Source organism: Muscardinus avellanarius (assembly GCF_963383645.1).
Source record: "Muscardinus avellanarius genome assembly, chromosome: 5".
Taxonomy (NCBI): domain Eukaryota; kingdom Metazoa; phylum Chordata; class Mammalia; order Rodentia; family Gliridae; genus Muscardinus; species Muscardinus avellanarius.
The window spans coordinates 71,598,173-71,612,806 of NC_137790.1; the positions used below are offsets into that span (position 1 = coordinate 71,598,173).

Consider the following 14,634-nt stretch of genomic DNA (forward strand, 5'->3'; position numbering starts at 1 on the left):
AAAACAGCAATCCCCCTCCCTCCCCTACGCAGAGAGCTTTCCCTAACAATTTCTTCCTTCCATGCAATTTCTCTCATCAGCTCTCGCTCACTAGTGTCCCACAGTGACTCACTTTGAAAGTGACCTCATCTGCTCTGGGCCAGGGATCTTTATTTGTGGCCTGAATTTCTTCATTTTACCAGTGCTTTTAAATGAACTCCAACCACTTAGGAGAATCTACTTTCCCTCAGAACCTCTGTTCATCAGCTCAGTTAGATTTGCCCCCAGTCCTGTCTGTTTCTAGTGCCCCAGAGACCTAGGGATTCTCAGACATCCTGGGAGGGTTTTTCTTATCTTGCTTATCACTATTCCAGCCACAGTGACTTTTCCAAGGCCTCTCTCTCCCAGACGCCCTGCAGGGTAGAGAGCCCCCATGGGCCAATATTAGTTTCCTGTTTATTTCCATCTTTAAAAAGTTTATGTTATCTTAGCCAATCCTGGAGTAATCTACTCATAAAGGCTGTGGCAGCCGCCTTGGTGGGACATACTTGACACTCACAGTCAGACACTCATGGATTTAACACCGCACTGCTGTGGCTACCTACTGTATGTGATACTTCTCTTTCAGTCTCCTCAGCTGCTAATTATAGGGATGACATCTGCCTTCAGGGGTGTTTTGAGGCTTAAATGAGAAAAGCCATCCAGAGGGCATATGCATGGTAGACAACCAATAAAATTAGTTCTCTTTTCCCGTAAGACCTTGGAGCACAAGCCTGAAACCAGGCATTGACCTTTTTGACATTTACAGATTAGCTTTTGTTTCGATCTTAGTGGGCAATTCCTTCTTTTCCTTTAATTTTTTTTTCTCTCAAATGGAACAAAATTATAAAAGTAGTTGTCTCTGGTTCTCAGAGCAGTCTAGATTTTCCTGAATTTCTCAAAATTTCTACAATGTGGTACTTATTTACATCATCAGGAAAAGGAAATGCTATTTAAAACAAAAAGTCAACAAAGACTTCTACTTAAAGCAGTTGTTTCTATTCCATCAATCACTAAGAAAAAGATCTTTATAGAATAACTTTTGTATTCTTTTACCTTTGCTATGCTAAATTTTTTAAGGCATGTTACAGTTTTGTTTCCAACGATCGAATTTGAGCCCAAAGAAAGACTGCACTGAGAGCAAGATCTTCTACTCCCAAGACCAGCAGTTTTTTTTTTTTTATCACCTGTAAACCTTTAAGAAATACAAATTATTGGGCCACAAGCCCAGTCCTATTCAGTCATAACTCTTAGAGTTGGAGACCATCAATTAATTTTTTTTTTTTTTTTTTGGTGGTACTGGGGTTCCTGGAAGCCCTTCTATCTCCGGGCTACACTCCCAGACCTATTTTTACATTTTTATTTGGAAACAGGGTCTCCTAAGCCAGCGCGCGCGCGGCTGGCTTCGAACCTGCGCGATCCTCCTGTCTCTGCCTCCCAAGCGCGGGGATTACAAGCGTGCGCCACCACGCCCGGCATCAATTAATTTTTTGTGTGTGGTGCCAGGAATTAAATCCAGGAACATTCTACCTCTGAGCTCTACCCCCAGTTTGATTTTCTATTCTTTATTTTGAAACGGTCTCACTGAGTTGTGGAGGGCCTTGCTAAGTAGCTGAGGCTGGCCTCGAACCCCCATCCTCCTGTCTCAGTCTCCCAAGAACTGGGATTACAAGTGTACTCCATGCCTGGCATAATTTTTTTTTTTAATTGAGGATTGAAGCCAAGGGTATTCTACATTTGAGTTCTTTCCAGCCCTGTTTTTTGTTGTTGTTTTTGTTTTATTTTGTTTTGTTTTGAAAGAGTCTCACTAGGTTGCCAAGGGTCTTGCTATGTTGCTGAGGCTGTCCTGAACCTGCGATCTTCCTGTCTCATCTTCCCAAGGCAGGCATGTGCCACCATCTTATTTTTGAACAGCCTTCTACGTAATTCTAAGGTGAGCTTCAGTATGAGCATTATTGCTCCAACCTTTCTCTTTTGTTCTTTTCAAATCACCTCTAGAAAGTAGCATGAAATTGGGATAGAGTAAGAAATTTACATTTGGTCTCTGCCCCTGGTTTCTTACATAGAGCTCCCCAAATCCTTGAAATTTCTAGAGTGATGAATGTCTTTGGTATAACAATGAGATGACCGGGCGGGGGCCTAGATAGCTTCAGGATGGAGCAGGTTGCCAGAAAGGCTCAGGCATGATTAGAGCATTAGGGCTTTCAGCTCCATCTCCTGACCTCCTGGAAGGGGAAGAGAAACTAAGGTTGAGTTGATCACCAATGGTTAACGATTAAAGTTTTATGAAGCCTCCATAAAACTCAAAAGGAAGAGACTAGGTCCAGGAAGTTTCTGGATAACTGAGTATGTAGGGGTGCAGGAGCCTGGTGCACAAGGAGAGGGATGGACGCTTCACATCCTTTCCTACAAACCTTGCTGTATGTTTCTCTGATTTGGATGTCCGTTTGTACCCTTTAAGATATCCTTTGTAATCAATGGGTAAGTGTAAATGAAGCATTTCCATGAGCTCCATAAGCCACTCTAGCAAATTAATAGAACCCAAGGAGGGAGTTGTAGGAATTCCTGATTTATAGCCAGTTGATAAAAAGTATAGGGGCCCGCCTGCTATTACAAGTGCCACTAGACATGGGGTACAGCCTGTGTGGCTGAGCTCTCGACTTGTGGGATAAAACTTAGGACACCTGGAGGTGTCTGCTGGGGACCCACTCGGCTGGGAGGAGGAGGACTCCTGCACATCTGGTATCAGAAGTGCTGAGTAGTGTTATTTTTTTCCCCTTTACAAACGGCTTTCTCTCTCTCTTTATACCACCTTCTCTAGCTACCTCATGTCCAAGCAAGGTCAGCGCTAGGGGCAGATTATCACACAGATGAACCAGGGCTACTGAGGGAAATGCCATTGGGGGTAGAGCTATAGGAAGAGGCTTTAGGCAGAAATCCTTGCATTCACCTGTTTCCAAGTGCTCTACAACCTCCCCAAGCACCACGTGCAGGGCTGAGCTAACATCCTCTGAGCTCGTGATGGGAGAAGGCATGGTGGAGGAGTTGGAAGAGCCCGGGGCTTTGACCTGGGCATGGGAAGCTGAGAGGCTTGGGGTACTGGCCCCTTGCACACCTCACGCCACTGATGCTCAGCTGGCTCTTACCTTCCTCGGGGCAGCAGCAGCGAGTGGGACAGCAGGGGCAGCGGACGTAGCAGCAGCAGTACTGAGGACAGCACTGGCACCAGCACACACCGACCAGCAGCAGCAGGAGGAGGGCTCCCAGCAGGATGAAGATCACCGTCAGCCAGTCTGCAGGGAGAAGCCAGGCAGAGGGTTGGCTGAACACTGGGAGAAATCCCTCCAGCTCCGATATTCTGTAGTAAAGACAGCTCTGGATCTACAGCTAAGGTTGAGCACTACGTCGGCACAATAAGTTTAGCTTTGATAAGGGAACTTCAGAGGTTCACAATCCAGCGACAATCACCCAGGTTTGTTTGTTTCTGGGTTTTGTGGTTGGTTGGTTGTTGGTTATTGTTGTTCCTCCGCGTAAAAGTGTTAGGGTAGTGGGGTGGCCAAGTAGAAAGTTCCAGTGGTACTTACGCAAGACAATGAGCTTCACCTCCTTATCCGGGTCTCCTGACGTGTCCCCTGGGGCTTCAATGGTACAGTAATACACTCCGTGGTCCCACCACATCACTTCATTAATCACAAGATCAGCTCCTGTATGGAAAGGAAAGAGAAAGTGCCAGTGGGCAGAGAACAGGGTGCTGGCTTCTAACCCTTGGTAGCTTTGAGACCCCAGCATTATCCTCCCACATCCTAAAAGGGCTCCTCACAGAGATTTTCTTAAATTTTATTTATTTATTTATTTACTTATTTACTTACTTATTTATTTTGGTGCTGGGGATCAAACCTAGGATCATTCTGCCTTCAGACTACACCACCTGCCCCTTTTTATTTTGTATTTGAAACAGAGGCATGCTAAGTTGCTGAGGCTGGTTGTGACCTGCGATCTTCTGGTCTCAGACTCCCAACTACTGGGAATACAAGCATGTAACACCTTGTCCTGCTCTTAGTGGATGGGAAATTATCATCAGTTCCTTTCTCTGAGACCTTCTTCTTTCTCCAAACAGTATAATGATTGTAAAACATACTATTTATTAAGGCCCACTAGGTACTTTATAAAGATTCTGTATACATTGTCTCATTTAATTCCCACTAAACCTCTATAAGAGAGGCAGAGATTACCATCTGTCTCCCAATATATATTCTCTCCATCAACTATGATCATAGAATTTGGGGCCATATATGTAGTAGCTATGATTTGAATGTTTGCCCCTTCGAGGCTCATGCTGAAATTTAATTGCTAGTATAAAAGCAGTAAAAGATGGGGCTGTGATAGAGACTGGGCCACGTGGGCTCTACCCTCAGGGGTAGGTTCGATGTTCTCTCTCCCTCTCACTTTCTGCTATGTGATGACAAAGAAATAAGACCATCACTAGACTTCTCAGCCTCCAGAACTGACTGAGGCTGGGAATTATATTAATGTATTTTTGCTTATAAATTATCTAGTCTCAAGTATCCTATTATAGCAACATAAAACAGATGGAGACAAGGGTTATCCAGAATAAAGTTATTATTTCTCATCCTCTCTTACAGATGGACACGGAAAAGTGACTCAGTTCTGGGCAGCAGAATGTAAAGCTGCACTGTTACATAAGGGATCCCAGGAACTTTGTGATAAACCAGTTTGTGAACACCTATGCTCTTTCCCTCTCACATCTTTCTCTACTCGGTTACCTGGCACCATGGTCTGAGTGTGTTCCCCAAAGTGTCATGTGTTGGGAGCTTGGTCTTCATTGCAGTGATGTTGGGAGGTAGTGGAACCTTTAAAAGGTGAGGCTTAGCTGGGCATGGTGGTGCATGCTTGTGCTCTCAGTACTAGGGAAGCTGAGATAAGAGGATCACAGGTTCAAGGCCAGCCTCAGCAACCTAGCAAGAACTTGTTTCAAAATTAAAAGAGGTGGAAGTATAGGTCAGAAGTAGAATGATCCTGGGTTCAATCCCTGGGGCGGGGGGAGGGAGGGAGAGAGAGAGAAATAGAGAAGAGGAGAGGAGGTGGAGCTTTTTATGAAGTAATTATGGTTGCTAGGGGTGCTATCTTGAGAAGAGATGAACATAATACTTGTAGGACCCCAGTAAGTTCCCGAGAGAGTGGGTTGTTATAAAAGAGAGAGCCTTGCCCTCCTGCTTTCTGGCTTCTCATCTCACATGTGATCTCTGCCTCTTGTATATATCTCTACTATGACACCAGTTACTATGTGGTGGCCTAGCTGAGAAGAGCCTCATCAAAGACTGAGCTGATGGCTCATCCTATCTTGGACTTTGAGTCTTCAATTGGCAAGCTAAGTAAACCTCTTTTCTTTACAAACAATCCAGTCTCAGGTATTTTGTTATAGCAACAAAAATACACTAATACACCTGGAAAGCAAATGTGAAACTGCCATCTGGGATTAGGAGGAAGATGATGATATTCTTGGTAAGCCAGAAGGAGCTTGGGTCCATGAGGACTTCATGGAGTAGTCACCATGCTAGATTTAAACTCTATGCCTCTGACTTTATTCATGAGAGAGAAACAAACTTCTTTATTGCTTAAGTCACTAATATTTTGGGCTTTTGCTTACTTGCAATCAAATTCATTTTTTTTTTTTTTGGTGGTACTGGGGATGGAACCCTTCTACCTCCAGCTATACTCCCAGACCTATTTTATATATATATATATTTTTTAATTTGGAAACGGGGTCTCTTAAGCCAGCGTGGCTGGCTTTGAACCTGTGCAATCCTCCTGTCTCTGCCTCCCAAGCACGGGGATTACAAGCATGCGCTACCACACCCGGCCAAATTCAATTCTTAAATGGGTTTATTTAGTTGCATTTCAGATGGGGGAAAACTGAGACATAAAGAAGGCAGGGAACTGGCCAAATAGCATACAGATAGCTCAGTTGAGGTGGTTGCTAAACCCATGTCTCTCTGCCTCAAAACTAGTGTTCCTAATCACTACTCTTTTGGCTGGAAAACTCCACAGCCTGGACCCATTATCAGAGATGGGCAGATACCTCCTGAGGGACAGATTATGAGGTAAATTTGAACAAGCTTGGAGGAAATGCCAATATTGTAAATCTTACCTAAGAAAAGAACTTAAGCTTTCATGAGCCCTGATACTGTACTACCCAGCTGAGAAGTGAATGTTCAAATTCAGCAAATTGGACACATGTTCACTAAAGACCTTTGATGTGCCCATCACGGTGTAAGGTGCTGTGGGATATCTAAAGAGGAGCAATACTTTCTCCACCCTGGATGGGTTCAAGAACCAGTGAGAGGCAGCAGGGCAGCTTCCACATTGGCAGCAGATTCTTTTTTTATTATTTTTATTGGTGCATTGTAATCATACATCACATTGGAATATAAGACTTGAGAGGATATACAAGCACACATCATCCAATTAGCCCTCATCCACTCCCCATCCCATTCCCTCCCCCTCCCTCGATCCCATGCTTGTTTGGTGATTAACTTTGATACATGTGTTTATGTACCTCCTGCTTTTTAAAGAGGCTCCATCCTCCCCTATTCCATACCCTCTGATTGGTCACCTTAATTGCTTCACTATAGGGCCCTTTCTATAGCTTGACCACTTCCTGTTGCCCGTTTCCTCCTAGTTATTGCTGATTAGGGGAAGCATCTGGTTTTAATTTTCTGCGATATTTCTCTGTGCATGCCACGTTGCAAATAACGATCCCACTCTTGACGGCCCTAGTTGTGGCCTGGCTACCCGGTGGACTGATCCAGACCTCTCTGGTTCAAGCAGCGGCCTTGCCTCACGGAAGGCCCTGGTTCTGGCTTCGCTGGCCCCGACACTGGCCTAACCCCTCAGCTGGCTCCGATCCTGGCCTCGGAGGCCCCAGCACCGGCCTTCCTCACGGCAGGCTCTGATGTTAGCCGATGGCCCCAGCATCGGCTTAACCCCTCGGCAGTCTCCGATCCCGGCCTCGGAGGCCTCAGTAGTGGCCTTGCCTCACAGAAGGCTCTGATGCCAGCCAGTGGCCCCAGCACCAGTCTAACCCCTCAGCAGGCTCTGATCCCAGCCTCAGAGGCCCCAGCATTGGTCTTGCCTCACGGCAGGCTCCGATCCTGGCCTCGCTGGCCCCAGCACCGGCCTAACCCCTCGGCAGGCTCCGATCCCGGCCTCAGAGGCCTCAATAGCGGCCTTGCCTCATGGCAGGCTCCGATCCTGGCCACGCTGGCCCTGGCACTGGCCTGACCCCTCGGCAGGCTCTAATCCCGGCCTCGGAGGCCCCAGCACCGGCCTTGCCTCACGGCAAGCTCCGATCCCGGCCTCATTGGCCCCAGCACCGGCCTAACCCCTCGGCAGGCTCTGATCCCAGCCTTGGAGGCCCCAGCACCGGCTTTGCCTCACGGCAGGCTCCAATCCCGGCCTCACTGGCCCCAGAACCAGCCTAACCCCTCGGCAGGCTCCGATCCCGGCCTCAGAGGCCTCAATAGTGGCTTTGCCTCACAGAAGGCTCTGATGCCAGCCAGTGGCCCCGGCACCGGCCTAACCCCTCAGCAGGCTCTGATCCCAGCCTTGGAGGTCCCAGCACCAGCCTTGCCTCGTGGCAGGCTCCGATCCCGGCCTCGCTGGCCCCAGCACTAGCCTAACCCCTCGGCAGGCTCCGATCCCGGCCACGGAGGCCTCAGTAACAGCCTTGCCTCACGGAAGGCTCCGATGCCGGCCGTTGGCCTCGGCACCAGCTTAACCCCTCGGCAGGCTCTGATCCGGCCTCAGAGGCCTCAGTAGCGGCCTTGCCTCATGGAAGGCTCCAATACCGGCTGCTGGCCCCGGCACCAGCCTAACCCCTCGGCAGGCTCCAATCCCGGCCTCGGAGGCCCCAGCACTGGCCTTCCTCATGGCTGGCTCCGATGTTAGCCGATGGCCCCGGCATCGGCTTAACCCCTTGGCAGGCTCCAATCCCAGCCTCGGAGGCCTCAGTAGCGGCCTTGCCTCACAGCAGGCTCCAATCCCAGCTTTGCTATGTCTGTCGCCGGCCTCACCCCTCGGCAGGCTCTAATCCAAGCACCCTCTTTGCCCAACTATTTGTTGGGCCTCACGGAAGGCTCCGATGCCAGCCTGTGGCCCTGGCACCGGCCTAACCCCTTGTCGGCAGGCTCCGATCCCGGCCTCGGAGGCCCCAGCACCGGCCTTGCCTCACGGCAGGCTCTGATCCCAGCTTTGCTATATCTGTCGCCGGCCTCACCCCTCGGCAGGCTCTAATTCGAGCACCCTCTTTGCCCAACTATTTGTCGCACATTCTCGAGGGTGCGTGGTGGTGGTAGCTTTATGCCTCTGGGGTCATTACTTCAAAGGTTCCAGGTGTAATGTATCAGATCTCTGCCTCCCCTGAGTACTGGCCACTGGCAGCAGATTCTTAAAGAACGTAGCACTGCACACCTGCTCTTGCTTAGTTGGTGGTCATAGCTGCAATCTCTATTATCTGTTTGTCAAGAAATATTTATTGAGGAAATGAAACAAAAACTCGAGGTCATGCAACACTGGAGCAAATGTTGACTTCTGTTTCCTTCTCTTTTACGTCAGTCCCTGTCATCATTTTTCTACCCACAATTTTCCAACCCCACTCCCTTCCCATGAACAAACTTACCCAAGACTTGGAAGAATGGTGAAAGTGCTCTAGGGGAAAGCGCTCCTCAGTGCTTGATGAGTATTGTAAATCTGCTCCAATGTTTATTTGCACCATAGAGAGGTTTTAAGGGATGTCAGCATAATAAGTATATTCAGATATGTTAATATTTTAGATGATCCAAGAACTGATTTCAGAGGCATTTCAAATGATATAAACATAGGCAGGAAAGTATCAAAAACAAGGGCTCTATGAAGTATCGATAAGCCTACAGGTAGAAATAAAACCCTAGTGGAAATACTCCTTTCCTGTAGGAGGGAGAGAAGCAGTTGTGGGGAGTGGAGGTGTGGAAGGTATGCTCAGAATTTAAAAAAAAAAGCACAGAAACTATCATTTATGTGGACTTTCATCCTTTAGAAACTGTAAAGAGGACTTGCTAATTAAAGAAGTTTTAAACTTTAGAATCAGATCCAAACTAATTCTACTGAATCTTTAAGGATGCATGTGGAAATTGAGGAACAGATATGCTCTAAGGGTTCAAGAGCTGGCTTGGGGAAATCAAAGGTTGAAATGTAAACGAATCAGGTTTAAGTGTTTATTACAGACAACACAAAAGCAATAGTTAAACTGACTCTTTAAATGATCTTCCTTAAATGGTCAGAGAATATTCACTGATTTCCACACTGTAGCTATGGGTACCATGACTTGCCTGCTGGGTGTATTCTCCCTCTTTATTCCTTTTAACTAGCAAATACATATATATGTATTTATATATATTCATATATATACATATACATATATACTCTGTATATATGTATGATATATATAATATATATCATGATATATCATGATATCACCATATATTTGTATATATGTATATATACATATATACTCTATATATACATATACATATATACATATATATACTCTGTATATATACATATATACATATACATATATATGCTCTGAATACTGTGCCAATAACTTAATATGGCAATTCTAGATTAGAGAATAGAAATGTGGTGAGTTATCCCATCTGATTCACTCAAAAGTACACTAACTGAGCACTAAAGTTCACTGCACACTTTACCATTTGCAAAGTGACTTTTACTTTTATCTCAGTCCTTACAGCTCTAGTGAGACAGATACTATGGCAAGTCGATTTTCTAGTAATTGAGGCTAAGCCAGGTGTGGTGGTGCACACTTGTATCCCAGTACTTGGGAGGCTGAGACGGGAAGAGTGCAGGTTCCTGGGCTCAGCTACTTAGTGAGACCTTGTTTCAAAATAAAGAATAAGCCGGGCGTGGTGGCGCACGCTTGTAATCCCCGCGCTTGGGAGGCGGAGACAGGAGGATCGCGCAGGTTCGAAGCCAGCCGTGCTGGCGTAAGAGACCCTGTTTCAAAAATATAAAATAGGTCTGGGAGTGTAGCCTGGAGGAAGAAGGGCTTCCAGGAACCCCAGTACCACCAAATAAATAAATAAATAAATAAATAAAAATAAAAAATAAAAAAAAATAAAGAATAAAAATAGGCCTGGGGGTAAAGCTAGGAGGCACAATGCCCCTGGCTCAACCTCCAGTACCGAAAAAAAAAAAAAAAAGAAAAGAAATTGAGGCTAAAAAGTTTGAAGGTGTTTGCCCAAGTTCACAGGCCCTGAAGTGGAGAGTGGGCACTGGCTCCTGCATCTGGCTGCAGAGTCAGGTCTGCAACCACTACCCCATACTAGGCACAAAGAAGAGACCTGCTTTAGACATAGCTCCCAGACACTGCATTTGATATATACTTCAGCATGGGGACTCATATCCATCTCTCAGATGAGGAATGAAGCCAGGGAAAATAACTGACCTGTTCCTGGCCACTGGGCTAGCAGTAGAAACACTGGGCTTCTCATCAGGGCTTTGTATTCTAAACCCAGTGCTCTTCCTAGATTGATAGAGGGCAGTGGTCTCAAAGTAGCCACCTACTCCCAAGTCCCTGTATCCTTTGCTATGAGCAACAAGTCTGCAGAGGGGAACTCAAGGACCTGGGGTTTGAGCAGACCCTGAGAGCAATTTGTGGAAATGCTAAGGGGAACCAGATCCACGCTTCAGTGCTTAATCTCAGGACAGCAATGGAACTTATCCACATTCAGACCTTTAGACAAAGCTGCTCAACATCCTCTGATCCACAGACCAAGTTCCAGGGAAGCAACCTTAGACCATGCAGCACATTCTAAGAATCTACACTTTCCTCAAATGATGACAGCAAATAAGTAGATCATCAGGCAGCAGATGAAAACGGGAAACCCCAGGCTGACTCAGCCTGCAGGCTTGTGTCTGCACCTCCCTCCAAGCTAGTTCCCCTGGCCGCCCCCGCACTCACGGTTCTGAATGGTGATCTTGCGCTGCCGATAATCCACCCCCAGCACTGGCTCGTTCTGCCCCCGCCGCTGGGCCACAATGCGAACCTCTCTCTGGTTGTCATTGCAGTCATTGGAGGGGTCCTGGCCCAGGGATAATGCTGCCTGGTAAGCTAAGGAAAGAGGACACACTGGAGTCACACAGAACGTTCTGATTCTGCAGGTCTGCAGTGGGATCTGAACTTCTGAATCCCAGTAAGTTCCCAGGTGATACCAAGGATCACAGATGATACGAACTGTGTTTTCAGCAACGATGACCCCCCTGACAGGCCATCATTTTCACATCCTGCTTATGTCTCTCATCACCCAGCCCAACTTCCTTTGGCTCATTTAGGAAGTCCCCAGACTCTGCTTCCATGGGTTCATCTACCTGCCCTTCTACTGGAAGGTCTGAAAGCTATCAAATCTGTTGGTGGTCAGTGCCTTAAGTTTCCTCCCTTAAGAGCAAACCCCAGCCAGGCGTGGTGGTGCACATTTGTAATCTCAGTGCTTGGGAGGCTCAGACAGGAGGATCACACAGTTAGAAGCCAGCCTCGGCTACTTAGTGAGGCGCTCAGCAATTTAGTAAGACCCTGTTTCCAAATAAAGTATAAAATAGGTCTGGGAGTCTAGCCTGGAGGTAGAAAGCCTCTGGGTTCTACCTCCAGTAACACACACACACACACACACACACACACACACACACACACACACACGTAAAAGAGTAAACCCCAAGAAACAACTCCTCCATTTAGAGAGGTGACTTTGGGGAAAAAAATATCAGGCTCAGAATATCAAAAAAATATCAGGCTCAAAATATCAAAGTCTGACTCAAACAGTCAGACTTTGTGGTTCTACTCAAACACTACTGTGAGACATTAGCCTTAGGACAAAAAAAAAAAAAAAAAAAGTAAAGCTGATGCCTCCTTCTCCCCTTGCCTCATCTCAGAAGGCTCATTTCCTTTCCACAATCAGGACATCTACTTCTATTCTCAAAATTTTCAAAAGGTTGTCTCAGGATGACTATGAAGTTCTGGGTGTTCCTCTGTTCCTGAAGAGGGGAAGATATGAGCATCTAGGGAGGAGCTCTGGCTCCAGGCAGCAGGGAGCAGTTGTTACTGAGTGGAACCCTACTCGATTAAGAGGGAGGACTTGGCTGAACAGGAGCAGGACCAAGCAACACTGAGATGCCCAATGTCATGTGGGTCCCTGGGGGGAACAAAGCTATCTTCCGCAAGAAGTGCTTAGAAGGCCAAGGAATGGACACTCATGGGAAAGCTGGTGTAGGAACACACATGGCTGTGGGCAGCAGCTTCACAAATGACCACTAAGGTCCTGCTTCCTGAGGAGGGTAGGAATATTTCACCTGAGATTTAAGGCAGTGGGGTGATGGGGTTGTCTTGAGCCAGGGATGGACTAGGAGGCAGGACTTGCTCTGCCTTTTTTTTTTTTTTTTAACATCTGAGCTGCCAAGGTGAGGCAAAAGTTTCTAAGTAGACTTGAATATGACCTTGAAGAAGTTATTTTGTCAGCCTGGGAACAGTTGTGTATCTACAATATGAAGGGATTGCATCTTTGCTATTTCTTCTCACCCTGAGGATTTGTGATCCTAAATAGCAATACATCACAGAGTCCTGGAGAGAACAGGGATAGGACACTTACAGGCAGAGAAGTAGTCAAAGATGGGGTCCTTGCAGAAGGACTTGAAGCGCCATGTCACCACCACATCCTGGAGCTGGGCAGAGGTGGTGTAGTCACATTTGAGGACAACAGAGGCAAACAGGGTGACATAGCGTTCTGTGTGCTGGACCGTCACCAGCAAGGACAGGCACCCTGAAGGCAAGAGCAGGAGACAATGCTGAAGGTGACCTACTTCTGCTCATGGGGTAATAAAAGCAATGCAAATGAGCAAAACCTGCTGCAGCCCTCCTCCTGACCAGCTGGCAGCTCATGGACAGTGCCTGGTGAAGAATGCCCTAGCACCCTAGGTGAAGTACAAGAAAACAAGTTTAATTCCCAAGAATGTAGTGACATTAACAGTGACAATACACCCAACAGCAACACATGAATTGTATCAAGGCCACTTCTGCACTGGATGACCTTGCTAACACATTTTCCCCCCACATCACTTCTCTTCTTAAAATAGTTTCCCATTTCCCTAATGTGCAAACTCCATCACCAGGCATAAAGGCTGGCAAATCTATGTTCTGCCTTTCTCCAAAGCCTCATCTCTCTCACGCCCACTTTACACTTAAGGAAGGCTCAGTCATTCTGGACCTCATCTCCCATGCAGAGACCGTTCTGGTCTCTGGGTTGTGACCAGTGCGGCCCTCCCTTCCTGGTCCCTCTTCCATATCAGCCTACTCCACTCCTCCCTGGGCTGCTTGCTCTTCATTCTGTAGCCGTTCCATTGAACCCTCAGCTTCTCCAACACCTTGTTGAATTCAAGGCTGAAAGGGGAGCTCTGCTGTTTCCCAGTGCCTTGCCATCCTCTCAGGCACCATTTTTCCCACTTTGTGGTGCTGGTCTGCTTACTGGAGGCTCTGAGACAGCCAGCTGTGTTTGTCTCTAACTCACTGTTCAAACACCAACACCTTTCACCATGCCTATACCTAGGTGGTACTTTGCCGCAAATGTTTGTTGAATACATGACAAAATGAGTGGTTACAAACACAGTAGCCAGTGGGAATCTGGCAGTACAGGCAGTCAACACAGACAAAGAGCAAATCAAACAAAAATAAGGTCACCCAGATGGTAACAAACAATATCAAGAAAGACTGGAAATTATGTTTTTGTTTCTAAAATTCCTTTTCATAACCCTCCAAACCTCTTCCTCCAAGAGTTCCTGGAGGAAGAGCCAGGTAGCATGGAAGCAGCAGGTGGGACAGTGGCAGGTTAGGGGTCCATCATATTGGGACCTGCCTACATTAGCAGGGTTTCTAGGTTGAGTTAGAAGGGAGTACTTTTATGGAAGGGTTAGTGCAGAGCAGCAGTACTCAAACTTGAAAGTGCATCACCAGGAGGATTCATGCAGCTCAGATCACCAGGTCCTCTGCCAGGAGTTTCTGGTTCATCAGGACCTGGGTGAAGCCCAAGGACTTACATTTCTAACAAACTTCCAGGAAATGCTAATGTTACTACTCTGGGACCATACTTTGAGAACCAATGGTGTAGGCTAGATTTTTAAAAAATCAACTCCAAGTGCTTTGGACTCAGATACAACTATGTTCAAATCAAACTTTGTCATTTATTTGAACATTGCACAAGCTATTTGCTATCTCTGAGCTTCTATTTCCTCAGCTCTAAGTGGAGATAAGGATGGAACTCCAGGTTGAGCAGCCCTAATCTCAAAATCCAAGATCTGAATGCTCAAAATATGAAATTTTTGAGCACCAACATGATGCAAAAAGTTTCTGATTTTAGACCATCCTGGACTTCATATTTTCAGATTACGGATGCTCAGCAAGTAAAATCTATGCAAATATCCCCACAATCAAAACACTCCATCATTCAAAACACTTTCTGTCCCAAGCATTTCAGATAAGAGATCTCTAACCTGTAC

At 46.6% G+C, this 14,634-nt stretch overlaps 1 protein-coding gene across 3 annotated transcripts in view; it reads right to left on the minus strand.

Annotated features, from left to right (window-relative positions):
• ILDR1 (immunoglobulin like domain containing receptor 1) overlaps positions 1–14,634 on the minus strand; it is a gene marked incomplete at both ends in the record, with an annotated part of 37,300 nt that overhangs the window by 9,769 nt on the left and 12,897 nt on the right. For 2 of the 3 annotated variants that reach the window (XM_080696724.1, XM_080696723.1), the window contains 4 exons: positions 3,165–3,311; positions 3,603–3,722; positions 11,057–11,206; positions 12,735–12,905. In XM_080696724.1, coding sequence (XP_080552850.1) covers positions 3,165–3,311; positions 3,603–3,722; positions 11,057–11,206; positions 12,735–12,905 — 588 coding nt within the window. The remainder of the gene's footprint in view (positions 1–3,164; positions 3,312–3,602; positions 3,723–11,056; positions 11,207–12,734; positions 12,906–14,634) is intronic. The other variant, XM_080696725.1, reaches the window with a different exon arrangement.